Source organism: Ziziphus jujuba, chromosome 2 (assembly GCF_031755915.1).
Source record: "Ziziphus jujuba cultivar Dongzao chromosome 2, ASM3175591v1".
Lineage (NCBI taxonomy): Eukaryota > Viridiplantae > Streptophyta > Magnoliopsida > Rosales > Rhamnaceae > Ziziphus > Ziziphus jujuba.
The window spans coordinates 15,948,297-15,970,026 of NC_083380.1; the positions used below are offsets into that span (position 1 = coordinate 15,948,297).

The 21,730-nt window shown below is 32.0% G+C and overlaps 3 protein-coding genes and 1 pseudogene across 3 annotated transcripts; all 4 read left to right on the forward strand.

Moving 5' to 3' along the window:
• Nucleotides 1-514: 514 nt before the first annotated feature.
• Nucleotides 515-1,639, forward strand: LOC132800567 (protein DETOXIFICATION 2-like). Its single transcript, XM_060814549.1, has 2 exons — nt 515-1,176; nt 1,500-1,639. Exons 1-2 carry the CDS (start codon nt 895-897, stop codon nt 1,605-1,607), a joined length of 390 nt encoding a protein of 129 aa, XP_060670532.1. The 5' UTR covers nt 515-894; the 3' UTR covers nt 1,608-1,639.
• A 3,884-nt stretch (nt 1,640-5,523) lies between these two features.
• LOC107418823 (multiple organellar RNA editing factor 1, mitochondrial) lies at nt 5,524-7,306 on the forward strand. The gene is made up of 4 exons (XM_060814548.1): nt 5,524-6,115; nt 6,338-6,435; nt 6,531-6,596; nt 6,701-7,306. The coding sequence occupies exons 1-4, from the start codon at nt 5,721-5,723 to the stop codon at nt 7,129-7,131; spliced, it is 990 nt and encodes a 329-aa protein (XP_060670531.1). The 5' UTR covers nt 5,524-5,720; the 3' UTR covers nt 7,132-7,306.
• A 982-nt stretch (nt 7,307-8,288) lies between these two features.
• LOC132800568 (protein DETOXIFICATION 16-like) lies at nt 8,289-11,883 on the forward strand. The gene is made up of 6 exons (XM_060814550.1): nt 8,289-9,774; nt 9,923-10,009; nt 10,128-10,184; nt 10,411-10,649; nt 11,185-11,303; nt 11,394-11,883. The coding sequence occupies exons 1-6, from the start codon at nt 9,230-9,232 to the stop codon at nt 11,610-11,612; spliced, it is 1,266 nt and encodes a 421-aa protein (XP_060670533.1). The 5' UTR covers nt 8,289-9,229; the 3' UTR covers nt 11,613-11,883.
• Nucleotides 11,884-16,877: 4,994 nt separating this feature from the next.
• LOC107418813 (protein DETOXIFICATION 16-like) lies at nt 16,878-20,720 on the forward strand (annotated as a pseudogene).
• Nucleotides 20,721-21,730: the final 1,010 nt, after the last annotated feature.

Genomic DNA, 21,730 nt, shown 5'->3' on the forward strand with positions numbered 1-21,730 from the left:
TTTTTTTTCCTCAATAAACTTGTAATACTTTAAGCTAAACCCTGTATCTTTTGCTGTCCTAGAGTATCGTTTATTTGAGATTCTAAAATGTATTTGTTTATGGGAAAAATGCAATGAAATAACTTTACTGTTAATTTTGAATATCAACTGTGAAAATTGAATGAATTCGATAATGAAACTCACTATTTTTTTTTTATTATCCTATTTTTTTTTTTAAATTTTTTTTATATTTATGAGTTTTAAATTATTAAATGATATGACACTATTTTAAAATAGTTATGTTAACAGGGCAGGAACAGTTTATATTTACATATAAAGTGGTTGCCCAAAAAAAAAAAAATTATATATAAAGTATTTAGAAATTGTTTCCCATTTATGACAAAAAGTTGTCAACCCCCCCCCCCCCCTTTTTTTTTTTAAGTGTGACGAATTAAAACTCAACGCTGTGTAACAAACTTTATTTTTATCAGTTAGCAAAAAAAAAAAAAAAAAATTTACTTTTTATCAAAAATCATGGACGACATTAAGGGGAAAAATTATATTCGTCACTATAATCTTTGGTAATTATATAAATAAGATTTGTTTGGATACTTCTGGGATTTAGTTCCTGGCTTTTGTGTGCGACATGGGGACCAAAATATTTTTGTCTTTATGTAAATTGCTCAAACTATTTGTATTATTTACTTACAGTCATCCAAATTGACACCTTATCTGGTTCGCAAAAACAATGAACTCCGACACTTTTGTGGACTAATTGCATGGAGTCTTATACAGAACCAAAAAGAAATTTGAGCCATCAAAATTCTGAGGAGCTATATGAAGCCAATATTAGTGTCGTTCTCTGCCTATGCGTAGCGCTGTTTCTTTCTCTCTCTCCCCGAAGCTAAGTAGAAAATGGAGAGAGAGGTCAACAACCCAACTTTAAGCACGCCATTGATTCAAGTTTGTGATGAGAATGGACCTGAAAATGGAATAGAGATAAGTCACGGTAGAAGTAAGATTCCTGACGAAGTAAAGAAACAGTTATGGCCAGCAGGGCCTTTGATATCAGTGAGCCTGTTGATTTATTCATTGCAGATGATATCTGTGATGTTTGTGGGTCATCTTGGTGAGCTATCTTTATCTGGTGCTTCCATGGCTACTTCCTTCGCATCAGTGACTTTGTTTAGCTTGCTGGTGAGTTGGGTTTTGGCCCCAAATTTTTTAGTAGTGATTCCATGGTTTCTTTGTGCTCTTTGGTTATGGCAATCCTTTTTGTTTTCTGTTTTCTTTCTTCTTCTTTTTTTTCCTTTTTTTTTTGTTTTTTCCTCGTCAACTTCATCTTCACTGATGTTAAAACATTTCCTAGTTGATTATAAGTGACTTTTGAAAACACCCAAAAAGAATAAGAATGAAAAAAAAAAAAAAAAAACCTAAATTTACTTTCTGATTTTGATTTGCGTTTTTCTCTAATATAGATGTGCAAATGCAATATTATGGATAATACAATACTTTTTTAGGTGATTTTTACTTACTGCTTTGAATTCCTGGAGGAACTGTTCAATGAAGACTCAGCTTTTATTATAGCTGAGATTGCTTCCCAACCAACCATAATTTTCATTGGTTGAATCCTATCTTTTAATAAAAACAAATTTTTGCCCACTTAATTTTGAAAATCTAATCCCAAGTTTACCTTTTCCAATACTATCGTTAGCACATTTAGCTATTTTATTAACTGAATTTTGAAATTCAACCCTTTTAGTTTCCATCAAAGTCTTTATTGTCGCCTCAATAGTCAACCTATCATATGCCTCCATATCAACCCCATTTTCAACACTTTGCTATTTGGTTCCATTTTGTAGGGTGGGAAGTTTATTTAAAATTTTGGATATGCTTCGCTTCCACAGCAACCAAACAAATAGTCTTAGTAAAATTCTTCACCTTTCAATACATCTGTCTGCAATGTTGGGTTTAGTGGGTGTTGCCATTCTCTCTTTGATGTCTCTCCCACTTTCATCAACCATTAACATAAACTAACAAATATTAAGCTATAAATATGATATAAAATCATCAATATTTTAAACCTAATAGGAACAATCAGACTTCACTATTACAGGTGATGGAGCATGAGAAGGAAAGTCGAACAAAGGGGGAAGTCAGGCTTCACTATTAGAGATAATAGAGCTCTAGTGATTGGTTCTAGACTCCTATTAGAGATAATAGAGCTCTAGTGATTGGTTCTAGACTCTGTGTCAAGTGAAGTCAGCTAGGGTAAAGAAACTGCTGGTCAGAGCAAATCTTGCTTTGATACCATGTAAACGATTCTAGAATATTTAATGGAGACCTTAAGAACTTCATTAATCAGATTATTGTAATACACCTTTAGGATATTTTGGTATTTAGTGACACTTTTTCTTAAGAAAAGTGTCTCCTTATTAAGCATTTGGTGATACTTTTTTAAAAAAAGTGTCACCTGATAATATATATAGCGATGCTTTTTTAAAAAGTGTTGATACCGCTCCACTTGGTCATTACAATCTTGTTTGATCTTGTAGATCCATTTGTTACCGATAGCCTTCCTTCCTTGTGGATCTCACTCTTAGATTGTCAATATCCACAACTTGAGTTATTGTGGATAACTAATTATCCAAAAATGGAGTCATTTCGTTCAGTCAACATTCTGCCATTTATGAGAAAAAGTGATCCAAAAGCTAACTGAGAGTGGGAAGAGCGTATAGAGATAATTTTTAGACTTCAATCTTTATTTCAAGGAAATAAATTCGTACAAGGAGATGAAGATGCACATGATGAGATTGAGTTTGAATGAAGATAGAGAAGCAGCCATGACAAGGTTTCTAGGTGGATTGAATCATTAATTCCACCCATCCTTTCTCCGGAACAACGTTGATTTTAAATTCTTCTACAAGTTTTTCAAATATTATAACATAGGCTTATTTTTATTGACACTTTGGTTTTTAACTTCAAGTTTTAGTGTATTTTGTTTTTTGAACTGTTTTTATATACTTTATAGCAATTTTAAAACATGCAATGTATCTGTTGTAACATAAAAGAGTCTCATCATATCTACAATTGTTATATATAATTTTGTTGTTTTCTTATTATAATACATGCATTGTATGATTTACCAAAAATATGTGTCCCGAATACTTTAAAACTGTTAAAAATTAGAACAAAAATAGTTTAAAGATCAATTGTTCCAAAAAATAAAATTTAGGGAAAAAAAGTTCAAAACTAGCATAGAACTATGACGTTAGTTCACATGCTGAGTTGGAACATAATTAGAAAGGGTTTTTAAATAACCAAAAGTGGGCTTGATTTGGAGCATTTCATGTACGAATGGGTTTCATAAAAGACACTTGAAAACTTTGCATCCAATTATCTGAAAAAATTTGGGCTTTAATAAAAAATTATAACATTTGGATCCAACGTGTAATGGCTAGTGTGGGCTTTCATTTTTTTTTTTTTCCTTTTCTAATTAATGTGGGACTTTGTTTATTTAAAGCATTTTTAATGGCAAAGCGTTTTGGTCATATGCATTTTTAAGTTTGGCATTTGTTTAAACTTTTCAATAATAAATACTAAATTTTGTCATTGGTTTTTTAATAGCAAACGCTAAAAAATAAAACGGCTTTCACACTCCCATTTAAATTGCTATTAATCTTACTTTAATTTTTCTTTTACCAATTTTAAAAAAAAAAAAAATTTAAAATCAAACCAACAACTGGTATGGGCTTATAGACTTTATTATAATGGAGCAGTCAAAAATGACATAGTAAAATATATAATGCTAGCTGAATTGGAGGCGGAGGGAAAGAAAAGAAAAAGCTATCTTGCTAAAATATAGCCCTTTAATTAATAATTACTATCTTTATTATTATCTTCAATCGAATTCGTCCTCTTAGCACATGCTGATCATAATCATATCTAAAAGTCGGTTGACCAAAAGTGAATTTATTTTATCTTCACCGAAAGATTAAGGCAAATAAATCAATATACCAAAGCATGATTTTTACTTCATTACAAATTCAATACGTGGGCATAATTATTGTCAAAACCTAACATATCCATGGGGTATGGACAAAATCTAAGGTATTTGATGGTGATGGTTGTATAAATTAAAATTTTAAAAATAAAATAATATAAATTAAAATTTAAAAAATAATTAAATATAAATTTAATTACATATTAAAAATCTCTATTTTAAAAAAGTAAACCATATTGCAATCCAATAGTTAACAATATAATTCATGAAAACTGCTTAAGGTCTCCTTGCAAATTAATTAGTTGAGGGATTATAACTACAGCTATCCATAGTGATACACGCAATTTATAATCATGATTTAATAAACTCACCTAGAGGGGTAGAACAGAGGAATTAATTGATCAGCTTTGAACTGGGAACCGAGAATTAATTAATCATATATATATATAAAGATAATGTAAAATATGATATTTGATATTTTGTACTGAAATAGGATAATAAACATTGTAATTTTATATTGTATATTTAATTGTAATGTATATTTATCTATTACATTTTTGATAATCCATTATATATATAAATATATATATATTTGTTTACTTTTTAAGTTTGCAATTGCCATTTTTTATATTTATTTTTATTGGGTAACGCTTTGGAATTACGTATATTTCATATGTTCATTGGAATATTTTCCTATGTATATTTATCTTACTAGAATTTTTAATTTTTAATTTATTTAATTTATTTGTTTTTTGGATTTTGCAATTAAGTAGTAGACATTTATTTGTATTGCGTAGATTGTATGTGACATTCATTTCAAAAATAAATTAATATTTTCTTGAAATATATATATATATATATATATTTATATATATAATTTTTCTGTGGTTTATAAATCTCTAAATTTTTTAACTTGCGATGATGCAGCACGATAGGTAAAATTGTAATTGGCTCCTCCAAAAAATAACTACTGAAGTCTTAAGTATAATATTTTGACCCTTTAAATTTAATGTTTAGCATTTCAAATCACCTAATTATAGTAAAGATAATGTAAAATATGATATATGGTTTTTTTTTAATGGAATCGGATAATAAAGGATGTAATTTTATATTGTATATTTAATTTTAATATATATTTTATTTATTAAATTTTGATAATTCATTTCATATACCTCTGTTTGTTTTTTAAGTTTGCAATTACCACACCTGAGAAAAAAAAAAAAAAGGTTTCCAATTACCACGGCAGTGAAATATTTTCTTATATATATTTATCTTACAAGAATTTAAATTTTTTGTTATTTTATTTTGTTTTATTTATTTTTGTTTTCTAATTTTGCAATGAAGTAGTTGGACATGGAAAGGCAATAGTGACACCTTTTATTAAATACATTTTATATTTAATTCCGCTATTATTTGAGATAATCATACTAGTTTTCTACCATGTCATGGAGGCCCAAACTGCAAAGCGGGGCCCAAAGTAATCCAAATATTTGGGCTGCATTGTTCGCCCTTATCACATGAGATCCATTTAAGGCTGAAATGAAGGAAACTTGGCCCTAAACCCTGAACCTGCACCAACAACCCCGAGTTACCTGTAGAACCTCACCTCCGTCCGAGTTGCCTGTAGAAGCCTAATCTCACCTCCGTCCTCACCTCCGTCCGAGTTACCTGTAGAACCCTAACCTCACCTCCGTCCGAGTTCTACAACTCCGAGTTTCAGCTCCACATCCCACCAGCTATGGCGCTTAGCTCACTTCGTCTCCGCCGAACCCTAACCTCCTTATCTACTCTCCGTCGCTCTCTCGCCGCGGCTTCTTCATCAGTCTCGGCTCCTCCTCTTCTTCATCTCCACGATTCCGTACAATCACCGCTTGCTTCGCCGGTTCAGTCTCGTGTCCAGCTCCTTCAATCTCGTAGGTTCAGGTCGTCTGCGATGTCGCTACTGTCCTCCCGATCGGCGTACAATAGCAGTAACAACCGGAGCGATGAAATTGGACCCGATACGATACTTTTCGAAGGTTGCGATTATAACCACTGGCTAATCGTCATGGATTTCCCTAAGGATCAAAAGATTTCTCCTGAAGAGATGGTTCGCACGTACGAAGAGACTTGTGCCAAGGGCTTGAACATCAGGTAATAATAAGGAACTTCGTTTTTAGTGGCTTTTAATTTTCATTTCTATGGTATTTTGTTTGTAGTTTGTTGTTTTATGAATTTCTCAATGCCAATATTTGTATGTTTATGGGGATTTTAGGTTTATGTATTTTAAAGTGGCTTTGGATTTGAAAGATTAGTGGTTTGCCTTTGTGATTTTGCCCTGATTATATATTGTTATTGTTGTTTCCATTTCTTCAGTGTTGAAGAGGCAAAAAAGAAAATGTATGCTTGTAGCACAACGACTTATGTAGGATTTCAAGCTGTGATGACAGAAGAAGAGTCAGAAAAGTTTCATGGTAAAACTTTGGCGGCATTTATTGTTTTTACAATGAATAACAATAATATGCTGTAATGATGAAGAATGTTTTTTTTTACTTTTTGATCTAAACAGATTTACCTGGGGTAGTTTTTGTACTGCCGGATTCGTACATTGACCCACAGAACAAGGAGTATGGAGGTATTTTTTTTTTTTTAGAACTCTAATCGAAGTTTTCCAATTTATGGAGTCTATCTTTTGCGTTTCAGTTTTAAACTTGCGATATTCAATGTTGTAATTCTCAGGGGATAAATACATTAACGGAACAATCATACCAAGACCACCTCCTGTTCAGTATGGCAGGCAGACAGGAAGATATCGTGATCGCAACAGGTACCCGGACCAACCAAGATATGATCGGCAAGGAGGACCAATGCCAAACCAGCAAGGGAATCCACCATATGGTAATCAGGGGTCGATGCAAGGAGGTGGAAGGAATTATGGGAATCAACAGAATTATCCCCCTCAACAAAATTATGGTACGCCAGCACAAGGAGATAGAAGAGATCCAATGCCAATGAATGCTCCACAGGGACGAGATCCTTACCAGCCAGGTAGAGGAGGTCCCGTGCCTTCATATCAGGGCAATTACAACCAAGGGGACCCGGGAAATTATCAGAACTTCCCACAAGGAGATCAGAGAAACTCTGCACCTCGTACTAGGCAAGGAGATTAGAGTTCCTATTTTGAGAGGTTGGCAATGTGAATTTGATTTACCAGTTATAATTTCGTTAGTTAAATCAATTGTCTGCATTAAAAAGTTTGCTAAGTTCTTGGTTCACCTGTACTTTGTGTCTTGAAGGCATGTTTGATGACTTGTTGCTTTTAAACTATCGTTCTGTTAAACTTCATTGGCAAGGCTTCAAACAATTTTTTGCTAGTAAAATTGTTGTTTAGGAAAATGCAAGAGTGAGATATTACGTATCTTGAACGAAGAGCTAATAGAATTATTACAGAAACAAAGTGCCTTGGTAGTTAATACCCAAAGAAATAATATTTTATAAGTGATTTTTTCATTGCTGGAGATTAATAACAAAGAACTTTATATTCTTATCTTGTAATGTTTAATATTTTGATTTCATTATGTAGAATTAAGTTTATTTAGCAATGATTATCTTCTATTTAATGTTATATATATAAAAAAATACAAATTAATTTTTAAGTTTTGAAGTTATTTAAAAGTAATTGGCATCTGAACAAATTGGATTTTTTTTTATTTCTTTTTTTTCTTTAGAACACATAAAAAAGAGTACTTGATGCCATTTAAGGTGTAGCTTCCTGTTTAAATAAAATAAATTGGCATCAACTACTAAATATGTTTAAATAATGTTACAACAAATGAAGGCAATTTCCTCATGCCCATTTCTCAATAAACGGAGAGGATCTGGATCTCAACCACTAAAAAAGTTAGGCTCCTGCTCCGTTACTCACTTTGAGGGTCATTTTTATGTTCATGGCGGCTAGTTCTGCAGCCAAATATCTAAAGGCATATGGCATTGCAACTGTCTCCATTCCTTTACTTGACTGGCAAAAATGGCAGGTGACCTTCTTAGAACCTCTAGGGGGCAGGCCACCAACCTCACGTGGCTTTTGTGGCCGGACTGACGATGTGGTGACGATGTTTCCACAAAGAGTGCAAACATGAGCAATATGAGGATCAGAACATGTATGGAGTCTATCATGCAGCAAATATGCTGCCCCATGTGCAAGCATGGAATCCCGCTCCATTTCACCTAATCGAATACCACCACCGCGTTTTCTTCCTTTGATGGGTTGTCTAGTGACCTGGTCTGCTGTTCCTGTGGATACCAAATCAAGAACAGGTACTAAATGAAACTTAGGTAAACATATAAACATGTATGTCTATACAGAGGAAGATAAACTTTTTAAGACCAAGAAGAACAGTTCTTTCCTTAACGAAGCACATGAGAGTTGCTCATAGCACGTCTAACAAAAGAAATGAACAATTCATACACCTGTGAAGTGTGAGCATCAATTTTAGTGACATGGTTAACCAAAGAAAAAAAAGATTTCAATAACACCAGAAGGAAAGAGTAATAAATATCCTCACCTGAAATTTGTCTGAAACCATGTGTCGTAGTCGTTGATAATAGACGGGCCCATAAAGATCCCACTGTACAACACCTCTAAACCGTGGTAATTGACCCCCTTCTGTCTTAACATTTCACCCAATTCATCAACAAGTGAATTGGGATTTGATTCTGTCTCTCCATTGGCTTTGTCCAATGAAGAAGGTTCTGATACAGTTTCTCCATTAGCTTTCTTAGCTGAACTGGCAAATGGAGGAACTGTTCAATGAAGACTCAGCTTTTATTATAGCTAAAATTGCTTCCCAAATCTTCATATGAATTGTATGTATATGCCTAAATTTCTGTGAAAATTTTTAATGGGTCCTTGAGACAGATCGTGCTACTTTAATTTGGGCCTAAAAAGCAAACTGGTAGAATTAGGTCTTTTATTCCCTAATATTGGTATCCAATTCTAGTTTGTAACCCAAATTCTCTGCGTATATGTAAGCTACTGACTCAGTATGGGATTTTAAAGCTGGTGAAAGATCCATGAAAATCAAAGCAAATTGTACATGTCTGGCTCTACTTATATTTGCTGCTTCCAACTTTGATGTTGCTATGAAAAATGATTATTATGATATTATAAAGGGCAAGATTATTGCTCTTTTTTATTTTTTATTTTTTATTTTTTATGTTTTTGGGGTAATATAGTCCTTCCATCCGAAGTTTGTTTTGTTTGAATAGATGGGATTGTCAAGGGCATTGGAGACATTATCAGGACAGGCATATGGAGCAAAGCAATACCATATGCTGGGCATACACATGCAGAGAGCCATGTTTGTTCTCTTAATTGTTAGCATACCCCTTGCCGTTATTTGGGCAAACACGAGATCTATTCTAACTTTACTGGGCCAAGATGCTGAAATATCAGCAGAAGCCGGACAATGTGCTCGGATTATGATTCCGAGCATTTTTGCCTATGGTCTTCTTCAATGCTTCATAAGATTCTTACAGACCCAAAACATTGTTTTTCCAATGATGTTGAGCTGTGGAATCACAACATTAATCCATATGATTTTGTGTTGGATACTGGTATTGAAATCTGGACTTGGAAACAGGGGAGCTGCCTTGGCAAATTCCATCTCCTATTGGATCAATGTGCTATTGTTGGGCCTCTATGTGAAGTTCTCGTCTTCACGTGCAAAATCTTGGACAGGGTTTTCAAAGGAATCTTTGCAAAACATTCCCACTTTTCTTAAGCTTGCCATTCCTTCAGCTGTCATGGTCTGGTAATTTCTACTTCACTCTGTTCTATCATGGTCTTAATTGTATGCCAAATGGTGTATTTTCTTATCCATTGTATATTTCTCTTTCGTAAAATTTTACCCTTTAATCCTAATGCAGTTTACCTTGATGTCTTACACTGGTTTTGAACAGCTTGGAGATGTGGTCATTCAAAATGATGATTCTTTTATCGGGTGTTTTTCCCAATCCCGAGCTAGAAACCTCTGTTCTTTCTATATGGTTTGTTATTATAATGGTTAACTGCAGCATAACTTTACTTGAGATTGTAGGCTAAATACTTTTCTTATTTGGGGTCCTGTATTTCTAATTTTTTGCCGACTATAACTTGCATTTGCAGCCTTAACACAGCTGGAACAGTATGGATGATTCCTTTTGGACTAAGCGGTGCTGTAACGTTAGCTATGATGTAGACTCTGACTCTTGCTATTTTACAAGTCTGACCATATCTAAGTTTCTGGAATTATATTTTATAGGTACTATAACTTTCCAAATTTAAAACAATTAATTCTAATGTTGTTTATAAGAGAATTCAGCAAGTGGCATTTATATTACAGCTAAGGCACCACTTCTAATCCACTATTTCTTGTATATTCTTTATGTTTCTTGTTTCTGAATTACAGCATTCGGGTTTCGAATGAATTAGGAGCAGGACACCCCGATGCAGCTCGCTTAGCAGTACATGTTGTCTTGGTCGTGGCTATTACTGAGGGTTTATTGGTCGGATTGGTCCTTATATTGATACAGAACATCTGGGGCTACGCTTTTAGCAATGAATTGGAAGTTATCAAATATGTAGCAATAATGATGCTAATACTTGCAGTATCCAACATTTTAGATGGACTCCAGTGTGTTCTTTCAGGTATTTTTACTATCTCATGGTCCATATACGAACAGCATCATCTTATACATTAAAATAGATTTGGACAAACCCTTGATGGTAACTGTTTTACAGAATCTGACATTGGTAGAGAACAAACAGAAATGCTTATTGGCCCTATTTTCTATGTGTCTGTTATTATAATTTTATTTTTATTTTTATTTTTATTTTTATTTTTTCATTTTAAAAACCTGTGAGAACAGAATTTCCCTGTGCACCAGAACATTTTCATGACAGAAAGAGTAAAGTAGGTTGATAACCTATTTTCAACACACAGGCCTTTCTTCTTCTTTCTTCATTTCATAAGGAATTTTCTATCCATAGAACCAATAAGAGCAAAAACATTGGTTTTTGAGACAAATAAATTGTCCCCTCCTCTAGTACTAAGCTAATAACACAAGTTTTGTAGAATGTGATCTCTGGAAAAATCAAAGGGAAATAGATTATAAGATAGCCTTCATTGATGAATCAAGTATTGGAGCTATTAGTATGACTAAATATGAACATTAATTCATAGGGAATGCAAGAGGATGTGGGTGGCAGAAGATTGGAGCTTATGTGAACCTCGGATCCTACTATTTGGTGGGAATTCCATCAGCTGTTTTATTGGCTTTTGCCTTCCATATTCGTGGAAAGGTTCATTTCTAGTACCATTTAACTTCTTTTTCATGTTAACTTCTGGTGCAAGCAAGTAATAATTTTTTTGTGAGTTATCGTTTTGAATAGGGTCTCTGGTTGGGAATAATATGTGCAGTCGTGGTACAAGTGCTATCTCTTTTTACTATCACCATTCGCACCAATTGGGAGCAAGAAGTAACATTTCTCTCTCACTTTCGCCTTTCTCCATTTATTTTCTTCATCTCATTTTCGATGTTTTTTATTCAGGCAAAGAAGGCTACAGAAAGAGTCTACGACTCAAAAATTTCTGTCAATATAGTCTCGTGATATGCTTAATGTGACTTGCAAAAAAGACAACTTTCATAGCAAAAATCTGTTAAAGAACGTAGCTATATATGGCAATCTTGGAATTTTGTGAAGTGATATAACTTGACTGCTGGAAGATACAGCGGCTGCAGAGTAAGAAGACTTGAGCTTTCAGCTTATTCTTGTAGCTCTATTTCTTGAAGTTTCTACTTTTCCTTAAATTTTGACGTTACATGAGGAGTAATTTTGTTTTATATGAAGTTTATCGTAAGAATATTAAACTGTGCCTTTATTAGTGGAATGCTTTGATCTTCACATGAGTAAAACTGTTTAAAGTGTTATTGCGGACAATGAATTTCATCAAGCAGTGTTGAATTTAAAAGTTTGCGTACTAATTAACTTTTCTTTAGTAATTTGAGAACTTGTTTGATTAAAATCGAACTAGAGTTGAATTTTTGGTAGGCTATTTGCTAGCAGATAGAGCACAAACAAGTTTATAGATGAACATATGAGATTGGATTGGACTACTTAAGTTTACCAATGGAGCTTTCTTTATTCTTAATTGAAATTAGCAAATAAGGGAATTGCGTTTCTATTCACACTACAAAATTTAATAACTACATTACATTTTTAATTACTTATTAATATTTCAAAAATATATATTCTTTGTTGAAAAGTCACAACTACCTTTAAGCATATAAATAGAATAAAAATAAACTAGTATGTACTACAATGGAGTTTTAGGAAAAATAATAAGCCTTACAATGGAAAAAATAGAGTTCAGCGACTAAGAAGAAAAAAATGCACAAAAATGATTCGTAAATCATTCCTTTCAATCTTAAAAATTAAAAAGGTAAGTATTTAACTTTTATGATTTATTTCCTTTTTAACTTTCTTTTATTTATTTATTTTTTTAAAATTTTTATTCTATCTATTCTTTGTATCACTTTGAAGTCAATTGGTATAGTAGCACATACGTTTTGAATAGATCAAGGTTCTGCACATAGGAGAAAATAATCACTTGAAGAATATGTGCAGTATATATAACACAGATGAGTTGGACAAATCCAGATTCTGTATATCGAATGTATCTTGTTTCATGTGAACTATATAATCTGAATGAAAACAAACAATATATGAAGCAGTAACTTGGACGATTTAACCCATCTAGATTTTATATGCTGGATGTATCCAATTTCATATGGGTTATGTTATGTGAGCGAAAATGGACAAGATATGAAGTAGTCATGTGGCATACATAACTTGGATGATTTGAATCCATCTAGGTTTTGTATATTAGACACATAATTTCCATCTGAATTATATGATCTGGATTGAAACAAACGATATGTGAAGTAATTATTTGGTATACATAATCCAAATGATTTAAACCCGTCTATGTTTTGTTTATCGATCGTATTATGTTTCATTTCAATTATATACTCCAGACGAAAACAAATGACATGTATAATAGCTGTTCCATATGCATAACTGGATGGTTTGAATTCGTCACATTTCCATGTTATATAATTCGAATGGAAACAAATGATACATGAATTTATAATGTATCTATTTAATCACATTTAAGGATAAATTAGGTATAATATATGGGTGTAGGTAATAAAAATTAAATTAAAAATAAATATGTATAGAATATAATATGGTTATTAAATTTTATAATGTGAATAAAACAATCCATAAGGAAACTAGTTATCAATAAATTTTAGACTATTATTCTGCCAAATTTTGAGAGATGTCCATACATTTGGGTAAAATAATCAAACTATTCTTATAGCTAGTAGCTACTTACAAATTTTATTGAAAAAAAATAAAATAAAAGTTTAGATAAGGTAACTACTTATAAATAATCCGCAACCTTATAAATGACCCCTAAACTATGAAAATGTGAAAAACCAATAATAAACTATTATGAGTGAGATTTATATGTCAGATAATAATTTAAATAATATTAAATAGTTCATTTTTAAGATTTTAGTATAAAAAAAATAAAATTAAATATTTCAATTAAAAAATAATTACATAACCAGTTATGACAAATAATTAGTTGTGATAAATAATAATACTAATGTGAAAATAAGGATAATAATAACTTAAAATCTCCATATCACCCTTACAAGTAAAATTACCATATATAATTTTGGAATATTTGAATATTAAATGTCTAATAGAATAGTTTTATTTGGAGAATAGAATATAGTATTGCAATTTACCGAAAAGAAAAAAAAAAAAAAAAGGAGTATAGTATTCTAGCCGACATTTTTGTAGAGTGTACTTATATTCAGAATTTTTATTTTATGATTGAGTGGGTTGAGCATAGGACACCACACGGCGAAAAAATGGACATTTCTAAAAGGGCTATTGATGGCTTTTAGTTAACTAGATAGTCTATTAACTTTTTTTTAAATGACATTTTAAAGAAAATTTAGCTTTTATGAAAAATAAATAATGTTTACACAAGCTCTAAAAATATACATTCACTATGATAATATCTATACCATATCAGTTTTATATTTATTTTAAACATTAACATTGCATAATAATTTTCTCAAAATATTGTTTATATTGCTTATATATGTCATGTCTTACAATCCATATCTTCATGAAAAATGCTGTTAAGTTCCTGTAGTATAAAGTCAAACAATATGGAAAAGTGTTTTTGTTATATCATATACTTGAATGTTGTAAATTATAAACTTTGAACTTGTAACTTTTAATTTTAAAATTATAAACATAAATGCTAAGTTTGAAATGGTAACTCCAAATTTTACAGTTTGTAATTAATTACAACCCTTGCCCCTTTAAATGATTGTTGACTCAACATTGATTTCCAAATTTGATCTTCCTTTTTCTACTTTAAAACAGTATTTTTGTTTTCTAACCTATAAAGGAAGACACTATATATATATATATATATATATATATATTACTACTTGCTTTAGTTTGGTCGATATTAAAGACAAAAGTACAAAGTGAAGCAAATTTTGTCTTACACTGAACTTTACTCACCTATATATTCGCAAATTAATCATTTTGACCCCCTTGTCCATCTCTCATAAATTTATATGTAAACGAACTGATTCGCTAACAACTTTTGCAGCAACGCTATAAATCGTTGCTGCACCAAAAGTACGTTAAATTTTTACATTTATCTAGTGTTTGGTTGGTAGTTCGTATATGTACTTATTACATGGATAATTTAGTGTAACAAATAACCTATTATGATGGATAATTCAATAATTTTTCCCTTTTGGGGATTCATATGTTTGGTTTGGTGTTAACAAAATTATAGATTGTTTGGATTAAATTATTTATAATAATTAATTAGAAATGATAGGTATGACATGATGTAACCATTTATGAATTTTTTTTTTCCAAAATAGTTCAGAGGGACCCATAAGGGAGTACATAAATATTTTTCCACAAACAGAATTGACATACCAAGAATTTCATAGGGGCAACAAGAAACAAACTGTCCACTCTTCAAAAACTTTGTAAAAAAATGGAGGGAGACAGAGCAAAACCGATCTTTAGGCACAACCTTTATTCAAGTTTGGGAAGAAAATGGAGCTCATAACAGAAAAGTTATAAATCATAGTGAAAGAGAGATTATTCATATATGTATTTGTTTTTGAGTAAAGTTGTTAAGTATTGAACCATGACATCTTGAATTGTTGTCTCTGGGGGTATGCATCAAATGATTTTTAGGTTTAAAGATATTGGTTGGAGTTGAAGGCTTTTGATAATCTAAAGAGCTATTAGTTATTGTTTAGGGCTAAGGAACTAGTTGTTCAAGATTGTGGTAATGTATCTTCTGGTCGTTGTTGTTGAGATCGTAGATTGTAGATCTGGTTGTTTTCGAGATTTGGTTTCTGCTATGATTAAAAGGGTCGAGAATTGGTTAGTTGTTGAGATCGTCATTTGGATTTGCTCGTTTTTGAAAACAAATTGCGTTCATAGTCACTGGTTAATAGTTGGCTGGTATCTAGGTGAAGTTGTTTGAGGGAGGTCATGTGGTTGTGTGTAGGTGGCGAAATCAAAGAATTTTTGTTCAGATTTGGGGAAGGTTAGGTGTGTTCAACAAGACTTGAGGAAGTTTGGGAGAGGTTGTGTGGGTGTGTAGTTTGAATTGGTTGTTGGTCCGCAGTTATGATTTAGGGTTTTACATTTGTTCACTTTTGAATATTAAAAATAATTAAATGAATGTAAAATGATAAAATTAAATTTAAATAATTGATATTTAGGGAGTTGAGTGGACAGTAATCTAATGGTGATAAAGAATTTGTCAATTAGAATTTCCATGTAATTAATAATAATAAAAATATTATATATATATATATATATTGTAACCTTGGTTTGGTTTAGTTTGTGTAAGTTTAAAATTATTCTAAGCCAAAAATCAACCAATTAAATCGGTTTTTTAACGACAAATAGGATAGTTTCAATGATTGAGCATTTTTATTTATATTTTAGGTTCAACTTATGAAAACAATAAGATTTTGGAAAGTTTGTATATTGCGTGATTTGTTTAAAAAGAAAAATTAATTTTTTAATAATAAATTTGGTCCGAATTAATATGCTTATGAAAAAAATAAAACCAAATAAAACCAAACCAATTCGGTTTGGCAGTTCAATCAATTTGATTTGAATTTTTTCTACCTTTATTAGGAGAAAATTTTCAGTGTGACGGTGGTACCAACTGATCTACTACCACTTCAAATAATTGAATGCCATTTGTTTAAAACTAACCACAATTTAATAACATATGTTAAGTTTGCCATCTCATTTAAAAATGTCCAGCTCACTATTTTAAATTGTTTTTTTCTTTTTTCCTAAAAGATAAACCTTTATAGAAGAATAAATGAATAGTAAAGGGTAAATATTTTAACCAGCCATTTAGGAATTCATTCTTTTCCTCTTCAGCGATGGTCTGAAGTCACTGGTGACTGTGAGATTGGTTGAAAATTTTCAGGAAGCAAGACTCCAACTTAGAGAATGGGCTCCGCTTTTTAAGCTCTTCTAGTTCTGTATGCATTCCATTTTGAAAAGAGAAGAGATAAATAGGTTTCAAGAATCGGGGTTTATCCTCAAGATTCACAAACAGCCGGCGGTAGGCCATCGCTGTTACTTTTGTTGCCGGTGAATGTTGGAAGAGGAGGAAGAGATTTGAAATCTAAACAATTATTGAAGAAACTTTTCAAAAAAAAAAAAAAGAAAAGAAAATTGGAACAAAGCCCAATAGCCACCGTAGGCGATTCTTTGGCAGAAATGGCTGCTGGTTGCCATATGAGTATCTTTTAAAAAAAAAAAAAAAAAAACTAGATCCAAGTTTGAAGAAGAAGGTAAGGGTATTTGAGTAAATTAAAATGAATTTAAATATATAAAAGTAAATAAAATGGCAATTTGAAAAAAAAATGATGTGGCAAAGTTTCAACAGATGGCGTTAAACAATTTAGAGTGGTAGCAGATCAGCTAGTACCAGTGTTTCATTGAATATTTTCTCCTCAATTAGAGCCCACTCGATTGCACTCATGCCAATGAAAGATGCCCACGTCAATGGGAGCACATAAAGTCAACAGGGAACCTTGGCCGGCATATACTTTTGTCCTTTAGTAACTTAATATATATTTGTCATGCGTAGCTAATTGCTCACCTATAATTTATATGCAATCATTCAAATTTGAACCTTTTCGTTTTATTAGAATTATAGAAATAACAAAATAAATGAAACTTTGACATTGACGCTTTATGGACGAATGTCATGCAATCGAATTGTGAGGAGTTGTTTGACCCACATTAAATGGAGAGAGGGTAGCAAAAGCAATCTGTAAACACACCATTGATTCAAGTTCGTGAAGCAAAGGGCCCTGAAAATGGAAAAGAGAGAAGTAAGATTCTTGTGGAAATACAAAAGCAGTTATGGCGAGCAGGACCTTTGGTATCAGTCATCTTGTTGGTGCATTGCTTACAGACCATATCTTTGATGTTTGTGGGTCATCTTGGTCAGTTATCTTTATCTGGTGCTTCCATGGCTACTTTGTTTGCCTCTGTCATTGGTTTCACTTTGCTGTTGAGTTGGGTTGTCTATAATTTTTTTTATATAGTTATTTTTATTTTATTTTTCATAATATTGGTTTTTCTAAGTTCTGTGGTTATGCCAAAGCCTTTTTATTTTTGCGTTCAACGTCATCTTCATTACAGTTAGAAACAACTAGACACGTGAAAATCAGATTCCCATTACATTGAAAGTTATACTATCAATTTACCCAAAAAAAAAAAAAAAAGGAAAGAAAAAAAAAGATCCATGAATTTATCCTATAATATTATTCACTTGATTATCAAATTCAAGTTTATAGCTGAAGCTGTTTAGGTAGTTAAGCTCCTTTTTCATGTGGGCTCTAAAAGCTAGTGAAAGATCCATGAATTTTTCAACAAATTGTATATAATGGAACTACTTATGTTCGTTGATTCCAAGTTTAACTTTGTTATGAAAAATTATTATTATATTGTCAGAAAGGGGAAGATTATTGTTTTTCGCACTGTTGTCATTCCAATCCAGATTGTTCGTTTCGTTTGAATATATGGGATTGTCTAGTGTATTAGAGACATTAACTGGGCAGGCATATGGAGTAAAGCAATATCATATGTTGGGCATCTACATGCACAGAGCCATGTTCGTTCTCTTACTTGTTAGCATACCCCTTGCCATTATTTGGGCAAACACAAGATCAATTCTTACTTTGGTAGGCCACAATGCATCCATAGCAGCAGAAGCAGGACAAATGCTCGTTTTATGATCCCGAGTGTTTTTGTTTATGGTCTTCTTCAGTGCTTAATCAGATTCTTACAGACCCAAAACATTATTTTCCCAATGATGCTGAGCTGTGGAGTCACAACTTTGCTCCATATCATTTTGTATTGGATATTGGTATTCAAATTAGGATTTGGAAATAGAAGTTGCCATGGCAAGTTCCATCTCTTATTGGATCAATGTGCTATTGTTGGACCTCTATGTGAAGTTCTCTTCTTCATGTGCAAAATCTTGGACAGGGTTTTCAAAGGAATCTTTGCAAAACATTCCCATTTCTCTTAAGCTTGCCATTCCTTCAGCTGTCATGGTCTGGTAAATAATATCTATTTCAAAGTAACACATGTGGCATGCTCTTATTAGACCAAATTTTATTTTATTTTAATTTCTTTTAAATTTCCTGTTTCTCAACTAGTAACACTTTATAAACAGGCATTCTTGCCCACTCCTTGAACACTATAAGTATCTCCTTGTAAAATTTTATTCTTGAATCCTAATGCAATTTATAATGACTTTGATTTTGAACAGTTTGGAGCTATGGTCATTTGGAATGATGGTTCTTTTATCCGGTCTTCTTCCCAATCCTAAGCTAGAAACCTCTGTACTTTCTATATGTTTAGATTTTAACTAACTATAATGATCAACTATAACATTACTTTACTTGAGATTGTAGGCTAAGTACTTTGATTTAACTTTCTACTAACTAGACCTATAATTGTTGCCAACCTTAACACAACCTTAATAGTATGGATGATTCCAGTTGGATTAAGTGTTGCTGTAAGGTGGCTATGATGTAAGTCATGTATACAAGTACTTCCCCATTCCTTAGCATTCTCTGAAAACTTTCATGGTAAACATTTTGTCACTTGAATTTGAATCATTGCTATTCTACAATGCAAGTGTAATTTTCCTAACCTTAGCGATTTAATTTTCATGTTGTTTACAAATGAATTTAGGAATGGCATTTATATTATAGTACAGAACCCACTTCTAATAAAATGTTTCCTATTTTTTTCAATCTTGCAGCACCCAGGTTTCAAATGTATTAGGAGCAGGACATCCAGAAGCGGCTCGTTTAGCAGTGTGTGTTGGATTGGCCATGGTCATTGCCGAGGGAATATTGATGGGGTTGGTCTTTATATTGATTTGTAACATCCAGGGCTATGCTTTTAGCAATGAAGTGGAAATGGTCAAATATCTAGCAATAATGATGCCAATTCTTGCACTATCAGACTTCTTAGATGGATTCCAGTGTGTTCTCTCTGGTTTTTCTATACTTTTTCTTTCCTCAATAGTGTTTGATAAAAAATAGATTTGGTCAAACACTTGTTGGCATATGTGTATAGCTATGTCACAGAATCTGACATAGGTAGAAAACAAATAACAATGCTGATTATTCCTTTTTGTGTGGTAATGTGTTTTTCATTTAATCACCTTTGAAAACAGAACTGCCCTACTAAACAAAACATTTTCTTAACCAGAAGAGCAAAAATAGTTTGATTCCTAATTTTCACCAACCCCATGAGCCTTTCTTCTTCTTTATTTCAATCTCATATGTGAAGTTTAAATGAATATGATCTATAGAAAAACCAAAAGGAAATAGATTAGAAAAAAGCCTTGAATAGATATATTGTTCTCAATCACAGTGAGTACATTCTAAACATGAAATGAAGCAGTTGAGCTATTAGTGTGTAACTAATTATGAACATTAATTCATATATAGGGAATGTTAGAGGATATGGATGGCAGAAGATTGGAGCTTATGTGAATCTTGGATCCTACTATTTGGTGGGAATTACTTTAGTTGTTTTATTGGATTTTGCCTTCCATATTGGTGGAAAGGTTCATTTCTAGTACCTTTTAACTTCTTTTTAATGTCAAACTTAGAATACAAGCAAGCAAGAAAGTTAATGAATTATTATTTTGGATTCTCTGGTTGGGATTAGTATGTGGACTTAGCGTTCAAGTTTTATCTCTCTTTACTATCACCATTCGCACCAACTGGGAGAAAGAAGTATCATCTCTCTCTCTCTCTCTTCTCTCTCTCTCTCTCTCTCTCTCTCTCTCTCTCTCTCTCTCTCACACACACACACACACACACACACACACACACACACACACTCTTAAAATCCTCTATCTTCATTTATTTTCATTTTCCGAATTTGATCCTTATTTTTCAAGCAAACAAGGCTACAGAAAGAGTCTACAATTTGAAAATTCCTATCCATATAGTCTCATGAAATGCTTAGTGTGACTACAATAGAGTCATCTTTCATTGCAAACATCTATTGATGAACATAACTATGGGAATCTTGTATTTTTTTTTTCTAAATTTTATTTATTGTGTATATACATATATATTGACTTATATTGTTTGAGTTTGCTATTGGATTGTCCATTATATGCCTAACTTTGTGTACCACACCAAAAACCTATAGGCAGTTAATGGGTCAAAGTTAAGGTGGAAAAAACCATAGTTCTCTGTTTCGAACTATTTATGTAACATTTTTAGTTTAAATGGAATGTTTGGGCCTTAATGGCATTAATGGGCTTTTAATTGTTTTCCGTTTTGGTTTTTTGGAATAAGGAAAGGAAAAACAAAAGAAGGAAAAAAGGAACTTTTGAATGTAATTTTTTCTCTCTCCTACATGTGAATTTCCGTACAGAAAAAGTGAAAAATATTTTTCTGGCATTTTGCATTGTGAGTGTGGTAAAGCAAAGGTGCATCGAAAGTTCAAAGGAAAATCTTGGTGGTGTCGTGTCCAAGGTTTTAGAATCCATTGTATTATGGGAGACAACCATCAGGTAAATATCTGCACCGATGGGATGGGAATTACTTTAAGGAAGCTGTGGTACCATACAGGTGTCGGACTATTTTTCAACAATCAAATTAAAGTTAAGGACATACAGGTTTTCAATTTTATTTTATCAATGTTTTGTATTTTTATTTATATTTTCATTCTACCTATATATTCATATATTAAGTGTAATTATTTTTAACAATCTTAAGACAATCCGACCAATATATGTTAATATTTATGAGGATGATTGTTTTTCTGTGCTTATCTATGTATATGTTGATGAAAATAAATTTATATATTTTCATTTTTTGCCTTCAAACCTATATACAACATGGTGATGAGCTTTTATTTTTAATTAATTTTTTTTGTTTTATTTAATTAAATTTGATGCCCATGATTTTATGATATTTAATGTTTTAAAATTTTAATTTGTATTGGGTTTAATAAAGGAAAATAAAAATTGTTTCCCATGGGTTTGAAATTTTTTGGGCAATATTTAATTTTGTTTTGAA